The 25865-nt window shown below is 42.0% G+C and overlaps 2 protein-coding genes across 2 annotated transcripts; one reads left to right on the top strand and one right to left on the bottom strand.

Annotated features, from left to right (window-relative positions):
• Window positions 1–571: 571 nt before the first annotated feature.
• Window positions 572–2829, top strand: LOC131285321 (uncharacterized). Its single transcript, XM_058314176.1, has 4 exons — window positions 572–640; window positions 1552–1654; window positions 1727–1940; window positions 2016–2829. The coding sequence occupies exons 1-4, from the start codon at window positions 572–574 to the stop codon at window positions 2827–2829; spliced, it is 1200 nt and encodes a 399-aa protein (XP_058170159.1).
• A 6003-nt stretch (window positions 2830–8832) lies between these two features.
• Window positions 8833–10556, bottom strand: LOC131285320 (uncharacterized). The gene is made up of 4 exons (XM_058314175.1): window positions 10539–10556; window positions 10345–10468; window positions 10055–10268; window positions 8833–9970 (listed from the first exon to the last, which is right to left on the bottom strand). The coding sequence occupies exons 1-4, from the start codon at window positions 10554–10556 to the stop codon at window positions 8833–8835; spliced, it is 1494 nt and encodes a 497-aa protein (XP_058170158.1).
• Window positions 10557–25865: the final 15309 nt, after the last annotated feature.

Raw genomic sequence — 25865 nt, 5'->3', positions numbered from 1 at the left:
ATCGCCAACGCCGGAGCGCGCCGAAAACGTTGTCGTAATTTTAACCGAATCGTGGTAGGGGAATTAATTTTGCGCTTAATAAAAGCGCCGCCCGCCCGACCGTCGATGAGTTGCAGCGTGACCGTTCCGGGTCATGATTTCGTTGGCTCGAGATTGGGGTCGTACGATTTAAACCGGATCGAATGATTTGATGCGTTGTCCGGGAGAGGCTTTTTTATGTGAAAACAAGTTTGGAACTTTGAAAAATAATTTCAAACGCAATAATGTTGTATTACCTGAGCAAAACAATATAGTATTGCAAAGAGGTAGAAAGGTACAACAATCATTACCCACTAAAACGATTAGCGAAGGGTAAAACCAGGCTAATCAAACTGCCATACCCAAATCGTTTAAGAACCTCTCTCATGAGTGGGTAAAAAAGCTCTAAATGGCACCCTTTTTTTTGTCCTCATCTAAAAAACTCATCCCCTTTTCTCGAACATTCCAGGTAAGGTTTTTGCTGCCTACCCACCAGCACACAAGCAGAACTTATATAACAACGAAGCGACTTGAGATAATCTGTAGTCTCAAGATGGATTTCGTCGTGACCGCGTTCGCTTCCGTGCTGCTGATGCTCTATCGCTGTGCCGTATTTTTGACGGTATGCTTCACATAGTCCGGCCGCAGGAATGACCGCAGCAATTATGCTGGTTCATCGTGACAAACCCGTGAGGTAAGTGATGCACTACTAATATACACTCAGATTTATTTCTCACATAGTTTTAATAACACGCCTGTTGTGATGTTTCTTTTTCACTCATCAGATAAGGATACTTTCGAGAAATGCGGATGACTGAACTATTGGAAGATAATGAAGTAGTGAATTTTTTATAATAAAAGTGATATAAAGCAAACGGTAAAGATATGGTAGTCACGATAAGAGCTTAAGCAATGCGATAATATGAGATTTTAATAAAGAAGCTTTATATTCACATTTTTTACCGGATAAGGTATTTGTTGTGGTCTTTTAATCTGAAAGAAACTCGGCAAATAGTTTTGTTACTTTCTTTTCGATGAGCAAATGTTCATCCACGTCATTCCAGATGCTTCCCATTCAATCCTTATCACTTATGTTGTGTAGTGAGATTAAAACATCATTATGCCTAATGTTAGCAATTTTGGGGAGTGTTGCAAATTACTGGTCAGAAAATAAGACAAAAACTCTGTTGACGATCACCGGAATATTTGGGTCACGGTGAGCCGACGTTCGTTGATAAAGGCAAATTCGATTGGAGTTGTTCTTACCGAAGATCTTGTCAGTTGAAAAAGTGTTCGTGAGATGCCGCGCAAGCTGAACCGATGAAAATAAACAATATAATGCGTCGATTCAGTGTAATCGAATCAGTAGATAGAGCACCTTCACGGAGTAAACATTCGCTGGTAGAAGGCATTGGGAAGTACAGAACAAACTGTAGTCACAGCAATGGGAGTTTTAGGAGTGGTTCGTGTCCTTTCTTCGGCATTGTTTTACGTTGCAAAACGCCAGGATAAGTTATTGCTTTCCCCTTCTAGATTGTGGTGTCCATCGCCGTTCAGATGGTGGCAGGGAGCACTATGTCCGTTCACGTCAGCCAACCTAACGCGGAAGTCTATCATCGGCAGGATATGAAAAAGGGTATTAAACAACCTCTAACGATCGGTTGGGGCATACTCAATATCTGTGTTCCTTTGCTTTTATCGAAATAAGGTGAATTTGACTACGGCTACCATGTGAAGACGGTGAATAATCAGTTTCAGCACAAGGTGAAGGGCCCGGACGATGTGACGTACGGTTGCTATGGCTACGTCGATCCGTCCAAGCGCAAGCACCTGGTGTACTACGTCGCTGATCGGATGGGCTACCGCATCATCTTCCCGAATCGGGCCACAAAGATCTTTACTGCGAGGCTGGCGGACAGTTTGTGAGTGTTTTTCTTCTTGGAACTGAATTCCTAAAGGGTTTTTGGTGACGTGTTCTTATACTCTTATCTTTCCAGGAATAAACTGGATGGCGCGGTTAAAGGTAAGGATTACGATGAAAAGGTGGTCGAGTGGAACGATCTGTACCTTCCGGAGTCTTGCTTCCGCCTGCCTGAGATCCTCGAGACGGCCGCGAGTAACCAAGAGACCGTACAGGTGGTATCTCCACCATCGGGAGGAACTGGTCCAGTGAAAACGGCTCCTGTGCCAGCTCCCGCGCTTCCGAATCCGACACAGTACACGATCCCATCCACTCCTCGCACCTTAGTCGACCTTACCGGGGCTGGATCGGAGCGATATGAAACCGGTACGGATGTTTACGAAGAACAGCGTTCGAATAATGGTGGTGGAGACTACAACGAGGGAGGTGTGCAAGGTCCACAGCAGCCTCAGCAACCAACCTGGCAAGGTTCGCTCCCGGACATCAACCCAGCCAACATTAACCTGGACCAGTTCAGCGGAAACGTCTACCCGATCCACACCGGGACCATCGACATCCAGACTCAGTCCGGCTCGGGGCAATTCTCCACCTCCCAATATAACCTCAACATCACGCAACTTCTGGCCCAGATCGAGGCCGTTAATTCGCAGGTCATCACTCTGAACATGCTGCTGGCCGGTATGGCCAACAATCCGACCGCCTTCGGGAATGCCAACGAGAACAGCTGCCGCAGTGTGGTGCAACTGCTCAAGTCACAGAACCGCACGCCGCAGCTCGTGTACGTTCCGATCTTGATTCCTTACGTCGAGGGTCAGCACAACATTAACCAGCCGATCGTGCCGGGCCGGAGTGACTCCTATCGCAAACCTCACCACGGTCACCATGGTTGAGACATTCCGCTAGACCTCAGCTGATAAGGGTTCCCCGACTTACATGTATGTTTTCGTTTCAAGCGTGGATTGTCGAGGTTGTTTTGTTTTGACCTTTGTTTAGAATGATGTTAGACTTTAGGCATCTTCTAATCTGGTGTGCATAAAAAGTAGATGGAACGTTTGTTTTGTTTGTACGATTGTAAACTAATAAGGTTGATAATAAATGCGTGTGAATCAACACATGCCATGTTGCAAAATAATGCCGATGGGGGTTTTTATATGCGGAAATGTTGATTGATTTCAAAATTACATCTTCACTTTTCTTCTGTTTAATCGATTTGTTGGTGCCTTCCCTAAAAGCGGTCTACTGAATAATTGATAAGATATATTTCGAACCAAACCATAAAAGCATGAACAATGTGAATTGTTTTGATGGGAGAAACATCAAACAAAATCTTTTCAGCTTTAAAGTTGCTTAGCAGTAAAATTGTTGTGTTATTCATCATGTATTTGAAAGTAAAATCGTTGGTTAGGTTTTAAGTCACAGGCATGTTTTGTTGTTCATTCCATTTTTCTTATACTATGCTTCTTGTATTGTGCCTTCCGAAGCTACTTTGTTAGGACCCGAATTATTATTAATCAATGTGAATAGTTAATAGATTTGTTGTTGCCTTGCCGAAAGCGCTCTGCTGAATAATTGATGAGATATCTATCGAACCAAATCGAAAAAAAGGTTGTAGAAAGTGAATTGTTGTGATGGAAGAAACATCAAACAAAATCTTTTCAGCTTTAAAGTTGAACAGCAGCAAGTTTGTTGTATTATTCATCAAGTAACTGAAGGTAACATTGAAGGTTAGGTTTTGAATCACAGTCACTTTGAAGTCACAGGCAGATGAATATGTTGTTAATCACACCATTTTTTCTTATATTATGTCACTAATATCGTTTCTTTTCTAGTTAATTTGTTTGGTCCCGAATAAGTTCCTTCGCAGAAACGCGTTTAATGCAAGTTTGTAATTCAATAAATATCATAAAAAATAAATAGAACCTAGAGTTTTCGTTCCCTAAGGTTAACGAAACATTAACACAGTACATAAGGACTCCAATACAGCTATAGCTTGTATATATTACCTCAAATACTATGCATGCTTCATGATATTAAACAAAACGAAAACTAATATATTAACGAACCAAAGTTTCAGTGAATGGAGCTTAGTAGACGACACCTAATGAGCCAACAATGACTTGACTTTTATCGCAGCCTCGGTGAGTTCCTACAGTGTCAAGCAATTACAAAGTGAACTACAAATTGCCTAGTCAAACTTTTCGGCCGGTGCCTCAAAAGTAGTTAAAACTTTTCGCTCGTTCCCGGAGGTTCGATTGTGTTTCTTTTTCAGAGATGCTAGAAAAAATCCCCAAACGAACAACATAATGATGAAGACCGGAAGAGCGGTAGGAAAGTTGTTTTCCACATTTGGGAAGTTTGCCTTTTTCCCTTCACTTAGCAGCGGCTAGCATCAACGTTCAAGAGTGTTGCATTGTTTCGGTCGACCTTTCATCGGGTCACTTTGCATGTGGCAGGCAAAATGTTTCAAAATGGCCACACTTGTTGGCGTTTTTGTGTGTGTACGTAGTGTTTCGAAAGGTTTTTCGTGCAAGTTTTGCTAGATTTTTGATGAAGCTTAAAGTGTGCTTTGTTTTCTCTCTCTGCTTCGGCCGAATAAGGTTGTCGGGAAGGTGGAAGGACAGCAACTATTTTCGCTTCTGTTCCATCGGCGAAAGTTAACGCTGACACGCTTGGGAATAAACACACATGCGGCAAACTTTTCCTGCTCGTTTTTTCCCACTTCAAGCTAAGGAGATGTTTTTTGAAGTTACATGCATATTTGTAAGCCGAACTGGATGAGGATGATTGGGTGTTTAATAGTGGTTGGAAGCGAAAAGAAAAGTTTTCAATACTAGATGTATCGATTTGCTGTTAACACTTTATGCTGTTATGTGCTGTTAACACATAATTTTAAGTAAAAAAATAGTTGGAATAGTTTGCGTGCTTCAAAGAATGAAAACTTGAAAGAGAAAGAGTAAAAAATGAATGAAGAAAGAGTCAAAAATAGTTGTTGTCTGTACTTTACTTTTAACAAAAATTCTATTCGTTGATTGGAATAAGTATTAACATTTATTTGATAGCAATGATTGTTAGGTTTGATTTTGTATGGTTTTTTTGTAAACTAAGACATAAAGTTATAATAGCAATAGATGTTTCACTGATTTAAAATTTTCACCGATTATTTGTTTGATAAGAAACGAAAGTGAAGTTAAAGTGAACGAAAGAAGTTAAAGTGAAAAAAGACTAATGACTAGAGGAAAACTAGTGTATTAAAACTATCTATATCCACACTGCCAAAAAAGTGTGGATAAAATCGTAGCAAAACTACATTTCTGGCAATCGTGGAATATAAGAAAATATTAAAATATTTAAATCAAAAATACCAGAAGATGTTTGTGAATAATCATTTACCAGTCTTACAACAAAGCATTTTAAAACATTCTTCATGATCTCTAACACAAAAACTAAAGGAGTTCCTTATGCACTATGTTCCAAAAACTTTTCTACAAAAATTGTGAATTAAAATAATCTCCCTAACACCTACACCGCCATAGCTAACACATCCTTCCGTTCGCCAACCGTAACCGACTTCATAAGCGAATATTAATGAGCCTAGTTTATGGGGCTTTGTGCGAAAAGTTTGTGCCGCAACCGCACCGTTTTCGGCAGTCGGGTTGTCACCGTCTGCGCACGGTGTGCTAATAAAATTTTAAACATTCCCAAAACGAATGTAAAACCCCCAAAAATGTGGACGAACGAAATGCGCCCCCCAGGGTTTGGGGTAACGCCAAGCGTGACTGTCACCGACTGTGAGGTGATAATTAAAACACGATATAGAAAATCTACATTTCTTCATTATAATCCATTTTGTGCAACCGGCAACCAACCTTCGGGAGGGGGATTGCAACCGGTCAGGTGCGGGGGTACGTTTTAGGAACGGTTCATCGCCCGCCCGGAGGAAACGCGTCAGTTTTGCGTTCGGTTTTGGATGTGGCGAGCGTATGCTAAGTCAGTCCAAATTTAATCTACCACCTGGGTGTCTCTAAGCGCGCCGTACATTTGCATCAACCTATTTGCGCAATGAAAGATGTCTTGCTTGCCTTTTTCTTTTCTTTAAATCTGTCAGTAAAGTTGTAGTGGGAAGCACTAAGAGAAGACTTCGTTGCGAAAATCCTTTTCAACGACTCCTCGCAACTCCGGCCATTCCCCCCTTATGACAGCACCGGGTGTACAGATGTTACTATTAAAAGTTTATTAAAAGATGTGAAAACTTTCCATTTATGTATGACAAACCGACTGACGGGTGCGAACGTCTTCACGGTGCAGAAAGGATTTCCTTCCAGAGCGTTTCCACAGTTCCTGCAGTGCAAGCGCATTTTCACATGCAGGGTTTGAGAAGCTGTCGGAAAAACAGCTGCTATTGGGCGAGATGGAAAAGATTGAGTGCACTTCGGTTATAAAGCATCGGGGAAACATTTCACGTAGTAAACAGTAACTTTTCGCTAACGTTCGAAATATGTTACTCCATATGGTATTTTATACACTGGAAATGCTTTGTTTTTTTTCACATATGTGCTTCGCCATAGGAAACACTTTAATGTTTTGTTATAAAATATTAACCCTTGTTGTTTAATGAAAAGTTTCGTTTATTTAACTTTACTGTTTCTTCGTGAAAACGCCAGACAGATGCCGTTCGGAAGCTTCCATTCTCCCAAATCCACGTTCGGCGAGACGATCCGTCGCCGGAAGGATTCTATTTGAAAGTTTTCATTCATGTTTCATTTTTCTTTCGGCTTCGGCAAGCATCATTCCTATTTGCCGGCATCATTGCACCGTTTCGCCCGTCGACAGGATGAACAATTCGTCGATTGAAGCGTGAAACACTGCACGGCGGGGTTTTTCTTCGGGGTGGTGGCTCATTGGAAAACTATTTCGCTGAGAAAAGAGAAAGTTTTCTGTGCCGTTCCCGATTTCCTGCCCATCCCTTCAGCCGTCGATAAAGGATAATTCCCTCGCGTTCGCGCGACAGCAACTTAATCATAATTCTTCCCAGTGGATAGGATTTTCATGCCGAGAACCAGAGTGGAGTAGCGAAACTCCGCCGTTCGGTGTGCGTGCAGGGGAAGTTGCCGACGTGCCGGAAGCGGTATCGTTGGAATGGAAATTATTTCCATCCAGCTCGCTCTGTACGCCTGTACGGAATGCACCGTGCCATGGGTTGGGGATGACGATGATGGACCATTTTTCATAGCTCACCCACCACCACCACCACCAACTGCTGGCCGGATGCAAAGTAAACGCAGCGAAACGAAAGATTGTTTTATTGGTTGTTGGGCGAATCAATTTCGAAATTCCGTTATTGGACAATCAAGGAAAGTTGCGCGAGGTGGCAGCATTATTATGCGCTGCAGATGTTGGCATTGCAATTGATCCTTCGTTAGTGATCGGTGTGGGAGGATAAACTTAAGTAAATGGTATATTTAAAATTTTCTTATAAATGCAGCCATAGAATAACCGGGTACTTGAAAACTAAATGTTTATGCAATTGAAAACACAAGTTTGTTATTCGTATTAGACCGTAAGCGAAAATTTCTGTGAATTAAAACAGGAGCATTGAGAATATTCATTATTAATCTAGAGCAGGGGCCGGAATACATTTCTTAAGAAGGGCTAGAAGATTAAAAAGAAACCGAAAGCGACTTTAAACGATGATTCAATGATTTCAAAGGGTAAAAAACTAAATAAAATTTATAAAAAAATCAAAAAATCTTAAATTTTGACTGTAGTATCAACTTTCTAAATAGTAACTTAACAGTGAAAGTGGTAAAAGATAATATATTTGAAATGTTATCGTTGAACTGTTTTAAACATATTCATAATTATTTTCGTTGAGTTTTGGTTTTTTCAATATATAACAGGAACACCTCGTTCAATAATTTTAATCTTCATTTTAGGGAAACATGACAACATGAATACATCTAATACAAATTGAAATTTTTGTATGAAGTACTAGAATTATCTTACGGGCCGGATAAAATTAGCTGTCGACCCGGATTTGTCGCGTAAATTTCTACCTTTTGTTTTTCTTTTAGATGCAGTGTTGCTAATTAAAGCACATTTTTTTACTAATTTTACGGCACTGGAGGGCTATAAATAGGGCGCAATGAGGGGAAAAAAGTACTAAAAATAAAAACTTAGTTTTTGTCTAACACTTTTGTGTGTTTTGTTTTTTTTTTTAATAACACACCCGTTACTCAATCATTGTTCTTTTTGAGCTTTGCGCATTTTCTAACGCATTCTAACAACTATATTGTATGAAAAGAAATATTTTTCAATGAATGTTTTTGGTATTAAAATGCAGGGTTTAGATATTGTCGCTGATTTTTTACTATAAATTTCCAATTAACCTGCTATATATATGTAATAGTTTTGATATTTTTAGATCTTTAAAAAAGTGTAAAAACAAAGAGAAGAATGCCTAATATTTTTAAAAAATGTTTTACATAAAAGTTAAACCGTTCTTTTGTTTAGAATGTTGTTTTTTCTGTCTTTTACAATATTCTCATCATATTAAGAAAAAGAAGGGAAAATAGTTCTTTTTATTTGAATAGTTTTTATTATTGACTCATAAATAAAATATTTCAATATACAATAATTTACTCAGATGTCGTCATCCATTCTTAGGAACTGTTCCTCCTTGACATTCACATTGAAGTATCACTTGTCCGCAAATTACATCATACGCCTGATTTGAATTGCCTTTCTCTGCGTGGCCCGTCTCAATCGAAGCGCTTCGTTGGGGCCGATGGATAACGAGAGGGAAAAAAGATCTTCACCCTCGATCGAAAAACTAGCACCCCGCTCCATCATGATCATCATCATCATCATCGAAATGTCAACATAATTGAGCGCGTCTATTTACAATCACTACACGACTTGGCGTACGCGTAACTCGCCGGGTTAATTGGAGGCTTTTGTGCGCCCGCGCCCGCCTGAATGCCACCGTCAAGGTAAGGTATCATGATGGGCACGTACACCAGTAGCGGAACGGGCTGCTGGACGTTGAGCAGCTCCAGCACCCGCTGGCAGGTGGCGTTACGATCTGGCGCGTCACCGCCGGTCTGCTCGCGAAGAGTGCTGCTCACCTTCAGCACCAACTCGTTGATGGCCTGCATCTGGGCGAGCAGATCGGCCGTGCTGCGTCCGCTGGCATCGCAGTCGCGGTTGATCGGGAACACGAACCCATTGAACTGACCGATCGACGCAGGGTACTTGGGACTTGAGGGGAAGGGACCGGTGGTCGGGAGTTGTTGGCCACACTGCGGGTGGTGGGTTTCGATCGGACCGGGTTGTGGGTATGTTGCTTCCGGCAGTGGATCAATTACTATCGGATCAATTTGTTGCGGAGCGGGGGTAGGCTCGGGTGTGGGAGGGAGAGGAGTTCTAGTCACCTCGTGTCTTACAGGGCGTTGGGTCGGTGGTTGAGGTGTTCCAAAATTGTCATTCCTTGGTAGATCGACCGGTCCCGAAGGCACTCCTCCTCCAATACCTCCTCCAACTCCATTGTTAGGCGGAACTCTTGGATCCTTAAGATTAACTCCTGCTTCATCTCCAGGAGCTTTCGTAACCCCAAATCCGTTGTTGGAAGGAGTCTGTGGTGTCTCCGTGCTAGGAACACGCCCTTCATTCGTTGACTTTCCTTGGCTGGACTCGTCCACAATCGGTACTTGGACGTTGCCAGTTCCCGAGCTATCACCACCAAGGTTAGGTTCACCGGGAGCGCCATTGAAACGGTCATTCCTATTCCCCCCAGTCGAAGGTCTTCCGATTATTGGTTCCTTTGGACCTTGTGGTCTAGCTGGGGTGATTGGATCTATCACCACACCTGCTCCATTACGAGGGGTTGTGACGGGCACAACTGTTGGAGTCGGTGGTGGCGTAATGCTGACGATTTCGTTCAATCGCCGGCAGGTCGAGGGAAGGTAGAGATCGTTCCAGGCGACCACCTTCTCGTCCAGCTTTCTTCCCTGCAGGTCGGCGTCCAGTTTGTTGCTGTTAGGGTAAAAACATAATTGAAGCACCTGTTAGGCCGAAGATGTCCGATCTCGGATGATCACACTTCAGACGATCACTTACACACTGTTCGCGACACGATCGGTGAACACTTTCGTTGGCTGGTCCGGTGCCAGCAGCCGATAGCCGAGCCGATCCGCGATGTAGTACACGAGGTGCTTCTCACCGTCCGGATCGATGTAGCCGTAGCAACCGTACGTTACATCGTCCGGGCCCTTGGCTTTGTGCTGGAACTGGCTGTTTGTCTTCTCCACCTGATAGCCATAATTGAACTCGTCTACCGCAAAGGAAAACACATGTGACACATTATAAACAATGGCCCTTCAACCACTTCAAGCACCCGCCATAATTACTTCTTCCAAAGCTCTGCTCGTGATACACTTCGGCATCCTTTTGCTTCAGCTCGATATTGAAATCGTCATTCGCAGCGGATACCAGCGCCACCGCCAACAACAAGATCGTCACCGTCGGGAGAAGCTGCAAGAGGAAAGCAACCGGACAATATAGGGCACATAACTCCACAAACCACTGGCCTTTGATCACTCACACACGCCGTAGACACCATTTTCAGCACATTAACACCTGCGATTGACCGTGAACAACTATTCGTACGAGGCGCCAGCCTGGTGTCGTAACGTTGGGGATTCGATAAGTGTCCCAAAAATGGGACCTACACTCACACCACAGACCAAAAACAGCAATGACTTTCGTAAAGGAAAAAAATGACTGCAGCGAAATCTACGTTAGGCACCGTTTGATGAAGGTCAGGAACCAGCTGCCTCCCGGGTGGGGGGGTTTGCAGAGTTTGGTATGTGACTTCAATGCGCACTCAAAAACCCGTGCGTCAAGATGCGTCAATTCGGGTGGACTGAGGCTGCAGAAGAATTTGGCGTTGAATTTAAAGCCTCCCCGTCGTGCGCGGACGGCGGACGATGATGGATCAATATTTGGGTAATGATTTGGCGGACTCAAGTGTCGTCAAGGCTGTTTGATCTCTAAACGTTAGGTAGGTAGGTAGGGAGGCACGATCTCACAGTGGTGTCATCGGCCCATTCTGGGTCTGTTTACTTCTTTGAGGAGTGGGGAGCGATCTAATTCCCGAACCGGATTTCGTGCGCCGATGCTAACGGTTGGGCATACGTGATTGACCCGTTGCGAAATGTAATCACTCAAGGCGGGTGGTACTTTTTGGGGGTGGTACCGCTTCCTGAACGAAGGTCATTGCCGAAGCCTGTCTACGTTTGTTTAAGGTGTTGACTTTGCAATTAAATGTTGCATATATTGTGCGATGTTTTCGTTTCGCGTAAGATGAGTTTGGATTTGTTTAAATATTTGGACCGCAATTTGCGCGAGATTGACTCGTTTTGATTAACTCAATTACTTCCTGACGAGTTGTTTAAAGTGTGAGAACATAGAAATTAAAAATAGATTTTTTTGGTTTACAAATTTTATTTAAAAACTTAGGATAAAGTCTTGTTAATGCTAGCATTATTTTTCTAGCTTAAGCTATCCACTCACATTTGTCATACAAAGATCAACACTTGGCTCGGTTGAATCGGGCGGTAAGCTTGGCAAGCTCCGCCTCGAATTCCTTCATATCAGAGCACGCAAGGCGGAACGGAATGTACAGCGTGAGTGTTTGATCTCGGTCGCACTGTGAGCTCAGCAGGAAAGAATTGCTCGTCCCGAGGAATGGCTGCCAGGACTCGGACACCGCACTCTGCTCTGCCGTCTGACCTTTATCCGCCGGCGATGGATTGGCGACGTTGGTTGATGCTTGTGCGTTGATTACAGCATTATTGTTGCCGCCACCTTGCTGCCATAGGTCTTGCGTCTGTCCAAGGTTGCCTGAATTCGCCTGAGAGTCCACCGGAGGTCGCAGTTCCGCGAAAGGTGATGAACTGCCAGCTGCCTGGCCGTTGGGGTTCCGTGTTTCGGTGACTAGAGTATTACGCGATTCGGCCCCGTATGCTTCGTCGTACTGTGGCGCTTGGAGATCTGCCCGACGAGGAGAAGACGACGATCCGGAGAGTTCACCCTCTTCCTGGCAAGCGGCTGGAAACGGTAGATCATTCCACTGGATCAACCGTCCACCGGAGACACCCGACCTATATTCGCAGTACCATTACATTAGTAAGATCTGTTTAATCTACTCTCGCTAAGTTCAACACTTACACTTCCACGGACGTTAGAGGATACACGGTTGTAGGCTGGCCAGTCAGAACCACTCGGTATCCCAAACGGTCCGCAACGAAGTATGTGAGCTGCTTCCCTCCTTTCGGGTCAATATGGCCATAGCAACCGTACGTTACGTCATCTGGACCCTTCTGTTTGTGTTGAAACTGATTGTTGATGTTCACTACCTGGTAGCCATATTTGAAAGCATCTGGTGAAAAGGTGAAAAATTAAGTAACTCATTCCAAAGTACAAACTCTTAGTACAAGGACTTACTTCCGTCGTCCTGTTGGTCGTCATATGTATGAGCGTTTGGGATATTCTGTTCGATATGATAGGCTTCGGTTCCAATTATAACGGAAATCACAAGCTAAAAGAACAATATAAGAACCATTTTATAAGTTGTTTGACACATAGATATTTTCACTGGTATTACTCACGAAACAAATAACTCGATTCATTTTAAATTGATGTTTATTCGATGATTTTAAGGAACTCCTTAGAACACTTTTTCACAAAACAACTTTTCACTTTCACTCGGGCACTTCCTTCCTGATGGCTACTTCCTCAAACGAAAGATAGTCGGAGACTGATACTAATCCAAGCGCCTACTCTGGGGTTTAAATAGAAAAGATCAATATTTTTTAACCGGGGAGTCAGGGAACCGACCTTGAGGTGGTTCTTTTTTTTCCGGCCCGTGTCTTTCCCACCGTCGGGAAGTCCGGTCCGGCACGAAAGGAAATTCCGCAAAAATTAGAACCAACCCGATATTCCGGATGCAAACAGGTCGCTGGCGCTAATTGGTCGTACGAGTGCAAATATTATTTTTCGGCACGCTGACCGCGCCAGACAACGGTGGCAGAAATAGTATCATACGCTTAATTTGTCGATGTCGCAGGTTTAACATTTGGCCAAAAAGACGAAAAACGATGTAGGCGAAAATAAATTAATTTGTGTTGGGTAGCAAATTGAAGCCAAATGATGAAGCGAAATATCTTTAAATCTCTTCAGATATCTTAATCCTATCAATAGACTTTGATAAACCTGATTGATTTGTTTTATCAATAAATCGTACCACCAAATACATACCAAATTTCCTTGAAATCAGCTGTGATTAGTCATGATTCATCTAACCTTAACCGGACGGTTCACGGACGGGGGTTTTTCAGACGCGTGTAGCTGCCGAGCGTAAGTTAGTCATAAATTAACACTGGCAAGTGTAACACGCTCGCCAACTGTCAGTGGCCTCAAAATGGCGATGTCATCTGGCATGCATGCAGGTCGGTTGAAATAATTAACAGTTTTCTGTTACTTCGACTTAGCTCCGATCACGTCGTCGCACATAGAAAAGAATGTAACAATGTTGCAATTCGATGACCTTTTTGGGAGAATCCGGAAGAGAAAAATCATAAAAAAAACCCCCGACAACAACTCACTGGAAAATTGGAAATATATATTGATTCTTCACGAGCTTCTGGAAAAGGGAAAACCGGGGGATAAATAAATCGCCAGTTTTAGAGACGTAAATCACCCGTCCGGGGCAAAAGTTAACAAATCTCTGCCGAAAGAGGATGAGCCGAATGCGAGTGGCAAATTTATGTCAGCACTCTAGCCACAAATGGTGTGTTGGATTCCACTCCGTTTATGGTGCATGAACGCTGTTTGGAGAACGTAAATTTCGACATCCTTTGAACGGCTAAATGCTTTCACTTGAATTGATCTTTAGTTTTGATGTTGTAAATTCAATAAACTTTTAATTGTTTATGAGATAAAATGCGTGGAGATAAATTTTTAGAAATTTCAGGATTTGTTCTAACAAAGGCGTATAAAAATTGACTATAGACAAAGTCTGCTATACCGATGTAGGCGACTTTAACTTTTCCCCATACAAAGTCAAACGACATCGTATCGGATTGAATCACAAAACCGACCAATTTTGCAGGAAGATAAATGTCATCCCAACCCCTCCCCGAAGCGTTGTCCGGCAGCGTGTGTAAAGCAAATGTAATCCTCTGGCCAAACACCTCGCCCCAATCAGGGGACAAGCTCAAACTCGGACCGAGCGCACCGGTCTCCCTCCCACCAAAAAGGATGTCCACATTCGGGAGAGTTATGCTAAGCGACCGATGATGCTCACGTCCACTCGAGCCGGTGCTGATCCTGATGCGTCATAAATTTCACCCCGAGATGCGAGTGGATCGTGCTGCCCGAACCCATCCACTGATTGACGCCACTAAATATGTCCCTTCCCGTTCCCTTGCCGGACGCTCGGAATTCCATCGCCCGAGTTCATCCCCGGCACGGTGAAGTGCTTTATCAAACATGGGGCGGGTTTTGATGCTTGATTATGGATCAATCGAGTCATCCCGGGTCCTCAAGCCGACGATGCTGCTATTGAATTTTGTGATCGGTGTGGAAAATTTGCTCCGTCGTTGAGGATGAACGTCAACATCAAACGGCAACATAGAGGGCGCCAGGGTCGTATGTGCATCGCATAAAATTGTTTATATCCGACCGCAGCGTGATGACCTGCTGAGTCGGCAGAATTGCAGACGAATGCTTCTTAGTGCTGCACATTTTATAGTTCGGGTCAATTTTTAGTTTAAAAACCCCCAACGCAAGAGGGTTGAGTCGAGGGTTGGGTGATTTTGAAACTAAAGTAATACATTGCAAGCAAAATCGCGTAAACTCAACAGTCCGTTGCGGTGTCAGCGAAAAATAAAGAAACCTCGTCCAGCCCGAGGGACTAGGCTAAGTGCATATGGTTGGTTCACTGCAGCTGCTGTTGTTCACTGTTTGATTCAATTATGTAAACACTACGCGGCGTACTCCCGGCGTAGCGGGGAGTTAACCTTTCCGATACGTTGATGTTGTCGGTATTGTTTATAGTTTTGCAAATATTCCCTCACCGTGCACCGTTTCGTGTGCGCGCCGGAATGTGCCGGAATATTTTCACTCGCCACACCGCAAACTATGCATATACCGGTGGGAAAACAAAATTTTATCATTGCATATTAAAAGCACTTACCGGTTCACTTAAGCTTCGTTTTGGACGTCGTTTTATGCCGTGGGAAACAGGCAACGGTGGTCTGCTCGAGCGGTCTGCGGAAGGTGGAAGGAGGGTAAAGTTTATTAGAAAATACATTTCATCGATAAAATACCAACACGAGCGTACGTTCGGCAAACGCCGAAACTTTCATTCTATGTTTTGTTTCCACTCTCAAATTCAGAGTTTGTTGTGTTGATGTTTGCTCCTCATCAAATTGGTTTTTTTCATTTTGTATCAATTTCCCTCCAAGGCATGAAGTTGATATACCTGACCTGATTTAGGTTTCGTTTACCGCAAAGGGGAATATTTGATTGAATACATCTTCCCGCAATTTGATTGCTTTGCTGTGAGCCATATTATGAAGGATAATTATTTCACTTCTTTTTTGTCAAAACGACAAAAAAAAATGTAAGGAGTCCATAGTTCTTAACATGAGAAATACTTGAAGAGCTTACTAAACTCAAAGAGTTTCATTTTTTGAGTTTTTTGTTTTTGTTTTGTGTCCTTTCTACCGTTTTGTTTTGATGTTGATGTCAAAAGAACCGAAAATACTTGTTTTTTACATTTTCAGTATATCTGAAATAATCTGAACATTTTCAGCATATATTCAGCATATCTGAACTTTTTTTAACAAAAAGTAAAAAAAAATTAGGAGTCCATAATTCTTAACATGAGAAATATTTGAAGCTTTTACTTGACTCAAAGAGTTTTATATTTGGAGCTTTTTGTATTTTTTTTGAGTCCTTTTCACCGTTTTATTTTGTTGTTGATGTCAAAAGAACCGAAAATACTTGTTTTTTACATTTTCAGCATATCTGAAACAGATTAATGTGAGTTGATTGATCAAGGTAGACAAATGAATTCCACTAAAAAGAAGGAATCTTAGCTGGCTCAAGAGTGAGTCGTTCATAGCGCATTTTAAACATAATTAATACACAAAAAGACATCTTTTACAAACATCTTACATCTTACAGAAATACATCATCCTTACTCGATTATTTCATTTTATTTTGCTTCTGACATTTTCTTAACAAAAGACTTAAGAAGATAAATTTATATAAAACAGCTTTTGTCTCTGAAAAGGTCCAACAAAACTCTTTACTGCTTTCGTATTCCTAATTTATTGGATGTATTTTGTTATTTAAATTCCGTCACATTTTTGTTTTTTTTCCTATAACATTTAAGGCAAATTGAAAAAAAAAATTGAACCGCATAATTTAAGGGAGAAACTCAAACCCGCGGAACAAATTCTCTTACTTGTATGCGTAGCCTTTAAGAGGAAATAATGAGGATTATTGTAGATATTACTGCGTCTTGTCCACTTGGGGTTAACGCTCAAGGGCTTATATTTCCTCCATTCTCCTGAAAAAAACGGTACATAAAAACCCGTTTCAGTAATCCATCTGATTTAACCTAAGCAACGTCGTTCACCGTCGAAGGATCGCCATCCCGGTAATCTGATTCCGGCGTATCAAATAGCACTTCGGTAATCTGCAACAACACTTGGCGACGGCCCGGTGGAAGCATCTCCAACTCCATGCCGTACACACCCCTCCCCCGGTAATAACCCCACGGTGCACCGAGAATATCGTCGATGTCATCAAAGGAATGGAGTAAATGAAATATTCCAACCCGACGGTACTTGGCCATCGCGTCGTTAGGGAAAACAGAGGTAAAGAGAAGGTGGAGGATATCGGGAAAATACTTCCGGACCGTTGGTCTAGGACCTCTTGGACCGGGGCCTAGGGGTCGAGATGGTGGTTTGGTGATTTATGAAGATTAAAGAGCGCCGGTAAACGATGGAGTTACCTGGGCCGGCTCGTAATCGATTTTCTTCGCCGAGTCAATCGAAACCGATCGGTAGGAGATATAAACGCGGGGGAGGGGGTGGGGGATAAAATGCACCGGAAGCGGAAGATTTAGCTGGGGGTTCCGTGGCGCAAATCATTGAAGACGTCGATGTAGACTCGGTTTATTGGCAAAGGAATCGTTTAGCGGTGACTTCCGTAGGAGCTGTATCCTTAACGCTTCCCGGGATATCTCCGGATGAGGAGACGATGCGCAGGTACTTACCGACCGGTGGGAATGTCTATTGCAATACTTATCCGCCCGATTGTTCCGTTACGACTTACGAAGTGTCCATGGTTGGGATGGAACTAGGAAGGGTGCAGTAACAGCGTTCTTGCGCAATGGATCTAAGGCCTGGGAGCTCTGGGCAGTTGGAGACGATTTAAATCCACAACCGCAACCGACCGAACACAGCATCCATTTGTCGGTGCGGCCTCCAATCAACCAACGCCGGGAGTGAATTACTCGGTTTTCACTTTTTCCACCTCCGGCCACATCGGTTCGGTGGGAGGATAATCTCGTTGCTCGCAGCGTTGGAAGGTAGTATTCGTTTGAGTTCATTTTTTTTCTTACTTGCGACACCCCTACTAAGGACAATTTCTCCTTAGGGACTCACTAAAGAAGGCGGAAACAGACAGACTCCGACGGTGTGAAGGAATTCTATGGCGTTCTACGTTTCCAATTTCATGATTCTTGATACCTTCGTACCACGGTTCCCTTGTGGTTTGTATTCCGTTAGTATCTTCCGACTTTGGAGTGAAATGCGAAGATAACTAAGGTATGAGGATTTTTTATTTGTTTTCTTGCGTTGGGTCGACTTTAAGGAATAGAATACTGACAGATCTAACTGATAGCTTGAGACCGGTTTTTTCTTAGAAAAAAATGTTTGCAAAGCGTTTTGAGAAGGCTAAATACAGTTTTCCACTTCTATAAACAGGGAGGCATGGTTTCGTTCAACGCTAGGAAAGAAATTCTGTGTGGGAATTTCTTAAAGAGACGAAACTTCACTATCACTTTGCAGTGCAAGCGACGAAGGAACTGTAAGATAACCCAAGCAGGAAGCTCCGGATGGACGATAATGGTAGCAATAATGTGGAAAATTTCAACCATCCAACTTCCGAAACAGACATAAAGAAAGCGAGGGGTGAAAATTTTGCTCATACCGAGGAGAACTGGAAGAAAAAGGCTGAATGACGTTAAGTCAACTGAATACAAAGGTGAAAAGCCGAACGGAATAGATGCGTTTGATGCTACGGCTGTAGTATTCTAGGAGGACGCCATTTTTATGGTTTTGGAGCAAACTAGGGACAGTTTTTGTCGGAACCGCTTCCCTTTCACCGCTGGAGGGGATTGCGTTTCAAACCGGCTTCGAAGGCGGAAAAAAGCCATAAGAAAACAAAAGAGATGAAATGAAATATCAAATGGAATATCGTAATGGTTCGTCGTATCTGCAAGGACAAGGAAAAGGAGGGGGAAGGCTCAGTTCATCCCTGGTAGTTGAAAACAAAAACCCCAACGAAAATCCCTGACAACGGGCCGACGGAAGCGTCGGAGTCGATGGTGCGTGATAAAAAGTTCCACTTTACGACGGAAGCCATTCGTACGCGAATTAATAAAACATTAGTAGTTTTTCTTTCCCCTGCGTGCGTTTGTGAAGGGAAAGTGTTCCCACCCTTTCGGAAAAATTGCTGTCCACAATGGGGCGAGTTTCGATCGTAAATACTAAGTAGATGTGAACGCTTATTGCGGAAAGGTTCACGAAACAAACGAGAAACCTGAAGAGAGCCTTTTGATTTGTCCGTTTAACTTTCGGGAAATTGATCTTAAACATAGACAGCATATAACTGTTTGTTTGTTAACATGTTTGAGTTGATTAAACAGCTAACAAACATTGACCACTTTTCATATAAATAATTAAATAACTAACTAGTAAAAAATAACTAACAAACAGTAGCAATAGTAACAACTAACAAACAGTAACAACTTGATACTTTGGTAATTAGAATTGGTTTAGATTTGAAATATCCACAATTAGACAAAGTACTGCAATTTTCACAAGTTTTCTTAACTATTTCATCGTGCATAAGATGTTAAAGAATAAATTTGATTTGATATAACGATCCACAACAATCTAAAAACTATGATATCAATTGGACAAAAAAAAATAGTTATGGTTTGAAATCCGTATTTTAGAAACTACTGATCTAAACTGAAAACAAACAAATGAAACGACAAAACACAATTTAAATTGATAAGAGATAAGTGTTAAATGTGATAAGTGTAAGTTTTACTACTTCTGAGTGAAAATTTATACTACTGAAGAGAAGCAAAGTATCTAAATTATTTAAAACTATAGTTGATCTTTAGTGGCTTAAGAAACTATTGAGTTCAGTATTCACTATTGAGTATTCATGTATTGTTTAACCTTTCGGGCTTCAAACGTCGCGGGAAGCGCTTCAAAACCACCTCCAATATGTATGATGAAAGCCATGTAATAATCGCACGCTTCAGGTTTCATGTGAAAATTACGCTTCCACCCGAATGTGAATGTATTTCAATCAATTATAATCAAAGACTCCACCGGCAGCACGCCAAAATCCCTCCCCAAGACGGGAGCGGGCGACGAAAGGAAAGCCTGTCCCAAGGAAACACTCCCCGTGCGCTAGTTGAGCATAATTTGCTTCCACAACACAAAGGGAGAACCCTTGCTTCTCGGCTTTTCCACCGGCAACTGTAACAGTTTGCTTTTCGCGCCTTCCCTCGAAGATTTATGAATGCACGGCCGTTAATTGTTGTTACCGTCGCTGTTTGTTGCGGTAAAGCAATAATGTAAAGCCTACAGGAACAACCAGCCCGTGGCCAACGAGGGAACATGCTCGCCGACCTCAATTCGTGCACACAGGGACACCACATTAAGGAGTTCGTTCGCCTTATGACACGGTTAATGGTTGACGTAATGCCCGATTCGACTCCGTGCGAGAGTTGCTGACACAAATGGCGACCTCAAGCCACGTTTGGCTGTTTCCCTCTTCGCCAGCCAAAGGAAGGAAGGTCCTTGCAGCTCCTTGCGCTTGTCTTGGCTCCGGCTCTCAAGTGGTGCTGCCGGGCTCGATATATATATCGACTGTCAATTCCAGTGTGGCACCATTAACCACCGCCGAGGTCGAGGCGAAAGCTGCACTGAGGATGCACGTCGAAACGGCTCCACGCCGTCCGAAACGTCAGGCTCAGGGGATGGCTTTCATCGTTCGACTTCCGGGGTGCTTCAACTGCAGCGTTTCGCCTTGCTCGGTTGATTTATTGGCTATTTTAATTATTGATTGCACGCCCGCACTCGATCTGCCCCGTTTGCAGCAAGGAGTGGTCTTGGGTTTGGCATGGAGAGTAATTTCAGGAAAATTGTGGTGAAGTTATGCAAAGTTCCGCACCGGGCAAATTGTTAGAGAAAGAAAAAGGTGTATCTTTCTCGTGGAAATAAATTTTGTTGGATGGTTACTCTATTTGCTCAGTATCAATTTTGTTCATTAATTAGCAAATACAATCTCAATTATTGTAAATGCCGATACTATTTTTCTTTTTAATTAAGTTTAATCTATCATTTATTGGAGCTTTGAATTAAAACATAGAATTACTTTTTTAGTTCACAAAGAAAACAATAATTTTGGATGAATCTTTAAAAGGAGATGTTCTCTAGTTCATATCTTTGTTTGCATTGTAAACAGCTTTCATTGTATCACAAGCAATTTAAAATAAGTTTTCATCGGTTTATGTACTTGAAAGAAAATTAAAATTGTTCCATGTAGTTTTTGAATTTAGTTTTACGTATAAATGAAATAAGTTTTTCTTAAACAATTGGTATCGTAAGCATCTAAATTATTCTGCTGTTATTTTCCAATTCACGCAAACAGAAAAGTTTGAGATATTAGTAGATTTGTTCTTATCTTTTTTATTCAATTTGTGTTATGTATCGAACCAAATTCTTGACTTATGATTAATTTTGCTTATGTTTATGTGTTTTATTGAATATTGGTGTTGAAAAGAGAAGAAAGATCGTTATTAAATTTTTGAACGGCAAATAGGTAAAACTTTTCATCTTTTTATTTTATTTTATATTTTACTTTTTATGCAATTACGTTTTCTTCCGTGAACCAGAACCGTTGCATCCCTGTGGCATCGACAGTTAAACCCGTAGCTTAGCTAGGATGTCAATTTTCGTCCATTTATGATCCCCGGGGACGCGTACGTCATCCGCCCGACGACTCGGTGTGTTTACTCTCAATCCATTAGGCGGACGGAATTCGATGGCACACTTTTACAACCGGTCGGTTCACTTCCCCACTGTATTGACTATTGTTATGACCCTCGCCCACACTCCGCTTCAGGTTGTTACGGATAGCCGTTCGGAAAACTGTCCGCGAAATGGTTGCGATCCGGCAAATGGGAGGACCTTAATCCGATTTCTGGAGACACTTCGTACCAGGGAATAATAATAACTGGACGATAAATAAAAAAAAATAATGGAAGGAGAAATGAACCAAAACAACTTTGAGGATTCCATGACATCACTCACGGTGTCCATTTTTGTGTCTTTTCCTTTGGGCACTCCAGGTTTCACGACCATCAACACGTTTGAGCGATGTCCATGGAGACGATATTTTCGACAATGGCGAAAACATGTCCCATTTTATCAACCGCTTCCAGCATCCCCTATCCTCCGACACCTCGTTTTGCAGCGGCTAAACGGTGCGACTCGTTAAAAGTTTAAGCAGTAAATTATCGGAATATGTTCCGGGTGGGAATCGAACTCAAAAACAGGTTGGGATTTTTTGCACTCCGTTGTTGTTGAAGGCACGCAGCGTCGAAAATAGAAGCGTTATGACAGTTTTACGACCGGAAGGCAGTATATTTTGGCGATGTCTTTTAATGGAGCGATGCGGGGGACAATCCAGGGAAAGGAGAAAAAAACTCTAAATGGGGTGTGTTGATGGATTATACTCCAAAGTTTTACGGTCGTCTAAATTCATCAGGTATTTGGAAATGGTTGTATTATTGAATGATTTGTCCTGCACGTTGGGACCGGAGTGAGAAAATAAGAAGAAATTGGCTAACAATCAAAGTAAACAGTGGTATTTTAGTTCAAGAAATATTGTTTTACATTTAGGTTATAATTTGATTGAACGTGATTTCGGCCCTTCTGTTAGGTGGTTTCTCTGAAAACCCAAAGTTTGCCACAGAACAACAACGGGCGGCCATGCTTGCTCAGGCTAAAATGATTGTTTGGAGGTCAGAATGAAGAGCTGGCACTAAATAAACACCTCAATCCGATCCCGAACACATCTTCCAAAACGTACCGATCTACGATACGCGCTACCGAAAGACTTTGTCTATTGTTCTTGCGCGTTCCTTCTGGTCCCGGAGAACGATGATGCAGTTGTCATTCCAACCAACAGACGACAAGACCGATGACGTCGGTGCCTGCAGTGCTTCCTGCACGACCGATTCCGGGCGTGTAAACATGGAAACACTTTGACAAACACGCTCCATCCGGAAGCGGACTGATTCGGTGACGCTGTCACCGGCAACAATATGGAGCTGGGTGTGCAGATTTCTGACACAACACCCGAGAGCCCGCAAAGCCCGACGACAACTTGATCGTCAGGAAGACGACTGGCGAGGACAATTCCGAAGATGGATTCCTCGGTTCGTTCGGGCGAACCTTCCAAGGAGCTAATCATGTTGTTGATGTCTTATCATTATTTTATGTATTGTTTACATTTCATTCCATTCCGTTTGGGCGACGGCCGGATCCATCCCCCTCTTTGCCCGTGAATAAACCGGATAGGAACAGAATGAAGGAAATGAACGTTTTAATGAAATACTGAACATTTTTGGACCATTCCCATATGGAAAACGAGAAACGACAAGGTACTTTTCTTCCGACAAGTGAAATTGTAAATAATGCGTACCTGAAGGGTGTAAAACATCATCCTTACTGATTTTATAAACGTGGTTTTATTGAAATATAATGAACAATTTAAAGTTAAAGTAAAAAAAAACAACGAAGAACCAATGAACGACGAGAAAAGTCTCAAAAGTAACATAATTTTTCCAAAAAATATAATTTAAGAAAAAACTCTTAACACATTCACTGCCAAACGTTTTAGCACACTTTTTTAGTACAATATTTCTGGATTAAATTTGTTGATATCATTTATTAAACCAACGGTTTTCGTAGGCTAAGCTAAGGCTTAGCTTCCCGAAGAACTATTTATTAATACTACTAAAGATTGTGCATTGCATTTTCATTTATTTATGAGGTTAAAACTTTTTAGAACTAATTACAGCTGGCTATAAAAAATCATAGCCATGGCAATCAACGTGTTGAATTCATTTTAACACGTTCCGTACCGCGTCACCCAAATATGGGTGACAGCAGTTCTAGTTCTACAAAGTTTTTGGCCCATAAATAACTGAAAATGCAACATAAAAATTATTGAATTATTTTATATAAATTTTTTGGGAAGCTAAGTTTTTGCTTGGCCTTCGAAAACAGTTGGTTTAACAAATATTATAAACAGATTGTAATTAAAAAAAATGTACTAAAAATTGTACTAAAATGCTTGGTACACAACGTGTTAAACGTAAACAAGAAACACGTTGTTCACCAAGCGTTTTTAGCACACTTTTTAGTACAATATTTTTCAATAAAATTTGTTTATAACATTCATTAAACCGATGGTTTTAAATGCTAAACAAAAACTTAGGTTGCCAAAAAATTGATATCAAATATTACTATGTTTTTTAAGTTACATTTTCACTTATTTATGGGAAAAACTTTTTAAAACTAATGACAGCTGGTTATCAAAAATGATAGTCATGGCAGTCATCGTGTTAAGCCACTCGACTATCTCTTTATATTTTACCCATGTACAAGCCCACTGTGCAAAGTGATAAGTAAAAGCGTTCGTGCTGGATAAAACTAGGATCGCATTCGTAATCGTTTCAATTGGACAGCGCAAATGTAAGCATCCCCCCCGGGACGGAGTTCGAAAACTCGGCGCAAAATGGTGAACGGATCTCCTGGCGGGAAATGGAAGCAATATTTCTCCAACGCCCGAACACCGCCCGGGAGGAAAAACCGTTCGGACGATCCAACGCGTGGCGTGTTCGCTTAAGACTTACCGAACCGAAAGCTGGCCGTGTGCATTCTCAGCTGGAAGCTGCAGGGGTTTGAAAATTTATGCCACAACATTATGTTACACACACAACGCGAGTCCACGCACTCTCGTAGCGGCCAAAAAAGCGGGCCTGGAGGAATCGCTTCTTTCTGGGGGGACGGCGAACCAGCAACCGGAAGTGGTTGCAAAAGCGACAAAGACGAATGCGGCTCGCTTCTTCATTACTTGGTCCGGAAAGCTGGAATTGCTCAATCTTGGCAATGGAGACCGAATCCAGTTTCATGTTTCGGTGCAAACGCAAAACGCGCGATCGCAAACAACAGAGAGCGGATCCGAATGCAGCCAGCAATTGTTTTTACTTCCTGCCATCGCATGTTGCCACGTTCGGAAAATGCCCGCGGAAACCATCGGGCTTGTCCGTGCCCGAGGGAAAGATGCAATTAATCTCTCTCTCGTCCGCTAAATATCAGCGGAGTAGATCAACAACATAACAAACCGAGGCACACAGCGAAATGTGCTCGAGTTTTCGCACCGGAAGCGGCCAATATGAATGCCGTCCGGAAAAGCAGGCAGTGGCAGCTTTCGGGGAGGTTTAGCGCGTGTAAACCTGTGTCCTGACGAAATGCTGCTAGTTTGCAGATACGCTGCTCTGGCTCGGAATGGGTTTTCGCGTTTTCTAAAATGAGAATTCACACTCAAACACACACACTCACTCACTGAGACAGACACCGTATACTGCACTCGTGTAAATGGCAACGATTGTGATCAAAGAAGTGAATTTATTTAAATTGCCTTCATGCTGCGTCGCTTGTTGTGCGGTGGTGGTGTAAATGTGATGCGGCGCATAAGCATCATTCTGGGGGAAGTTCTGGTCGGAACGGTGAACCGATGCTGCTGAATCACCGTGCTTTGCAGCGCTTGCCGGAGTGAACGGTAATCACACATGTTCGGATGGGTGTATCGCAGCGCGTGGAGTAAGCATTTTGGAAAACATAAAAGCACTTCACGTGGCGTAGTTAGCATCGAGAAATGTTACATTTCATTTCAATTGCTCGTGTTCTAATGTTTAGAACGAAAGTTGAATCATGTGTATCACGCTCAGGAACGTTTGGAAGCGAGCATTTGAGGAATGCTGTTATGATCAGCAATCTAGATATTTTCATGTTTATTCAAAAGTCATAAATTTTTAATAGGGAATGAAGATAAATGTCTCAAATTGAGGAAAATAATGTGTTTTATAGTTTAGCAATACACTTGCGTATTGAAATTGTTGTTTGCTGTAAGTTATGATCCACAATGATGTTAACAAATCCACAAATAACTTATTTTTGTTTTAAATAATACAAGAAATGGTTCAAAATAGTTTGTTCGCTTTTTATAATATGCTTTAAAATAGTAAACAAATTTTTAGTTGGTACTCAAAAAATAAAAAAGATATGCAACTGCAAGATAAAATAAAAATGCATTTAACAATTTCTTTTAGGTTTTTTTGTCATAAAAGTTTATAAGTACATGGTAATTTATGATTCAAACTCAATGATATCATTCAACTGCTTAAACTGTTTAAAAATCTATTCATATTTATCCACTTTCTTTTCGTAAAATGAAACAAAATTAGAGTTTA

The sequence above is a fragment of the Anopheles ziemanni genome, chromosome 3, assembly GCF_943734765.1.
Source record: "Anopheles ziemanni chromosome 3, idAnoZiCoDA_A2_x.2, whole genome shotgun sequence".
NCBI classification, from domain to species: Eukaryota; Metazoa; Arthropoda; class Insecta; order Diptera; family Culicidae; genus Anopheles; species Anopheles ziemanni.
This window is presented reverse-complemented; position numbering and strand designations above follow the sequence as displayed.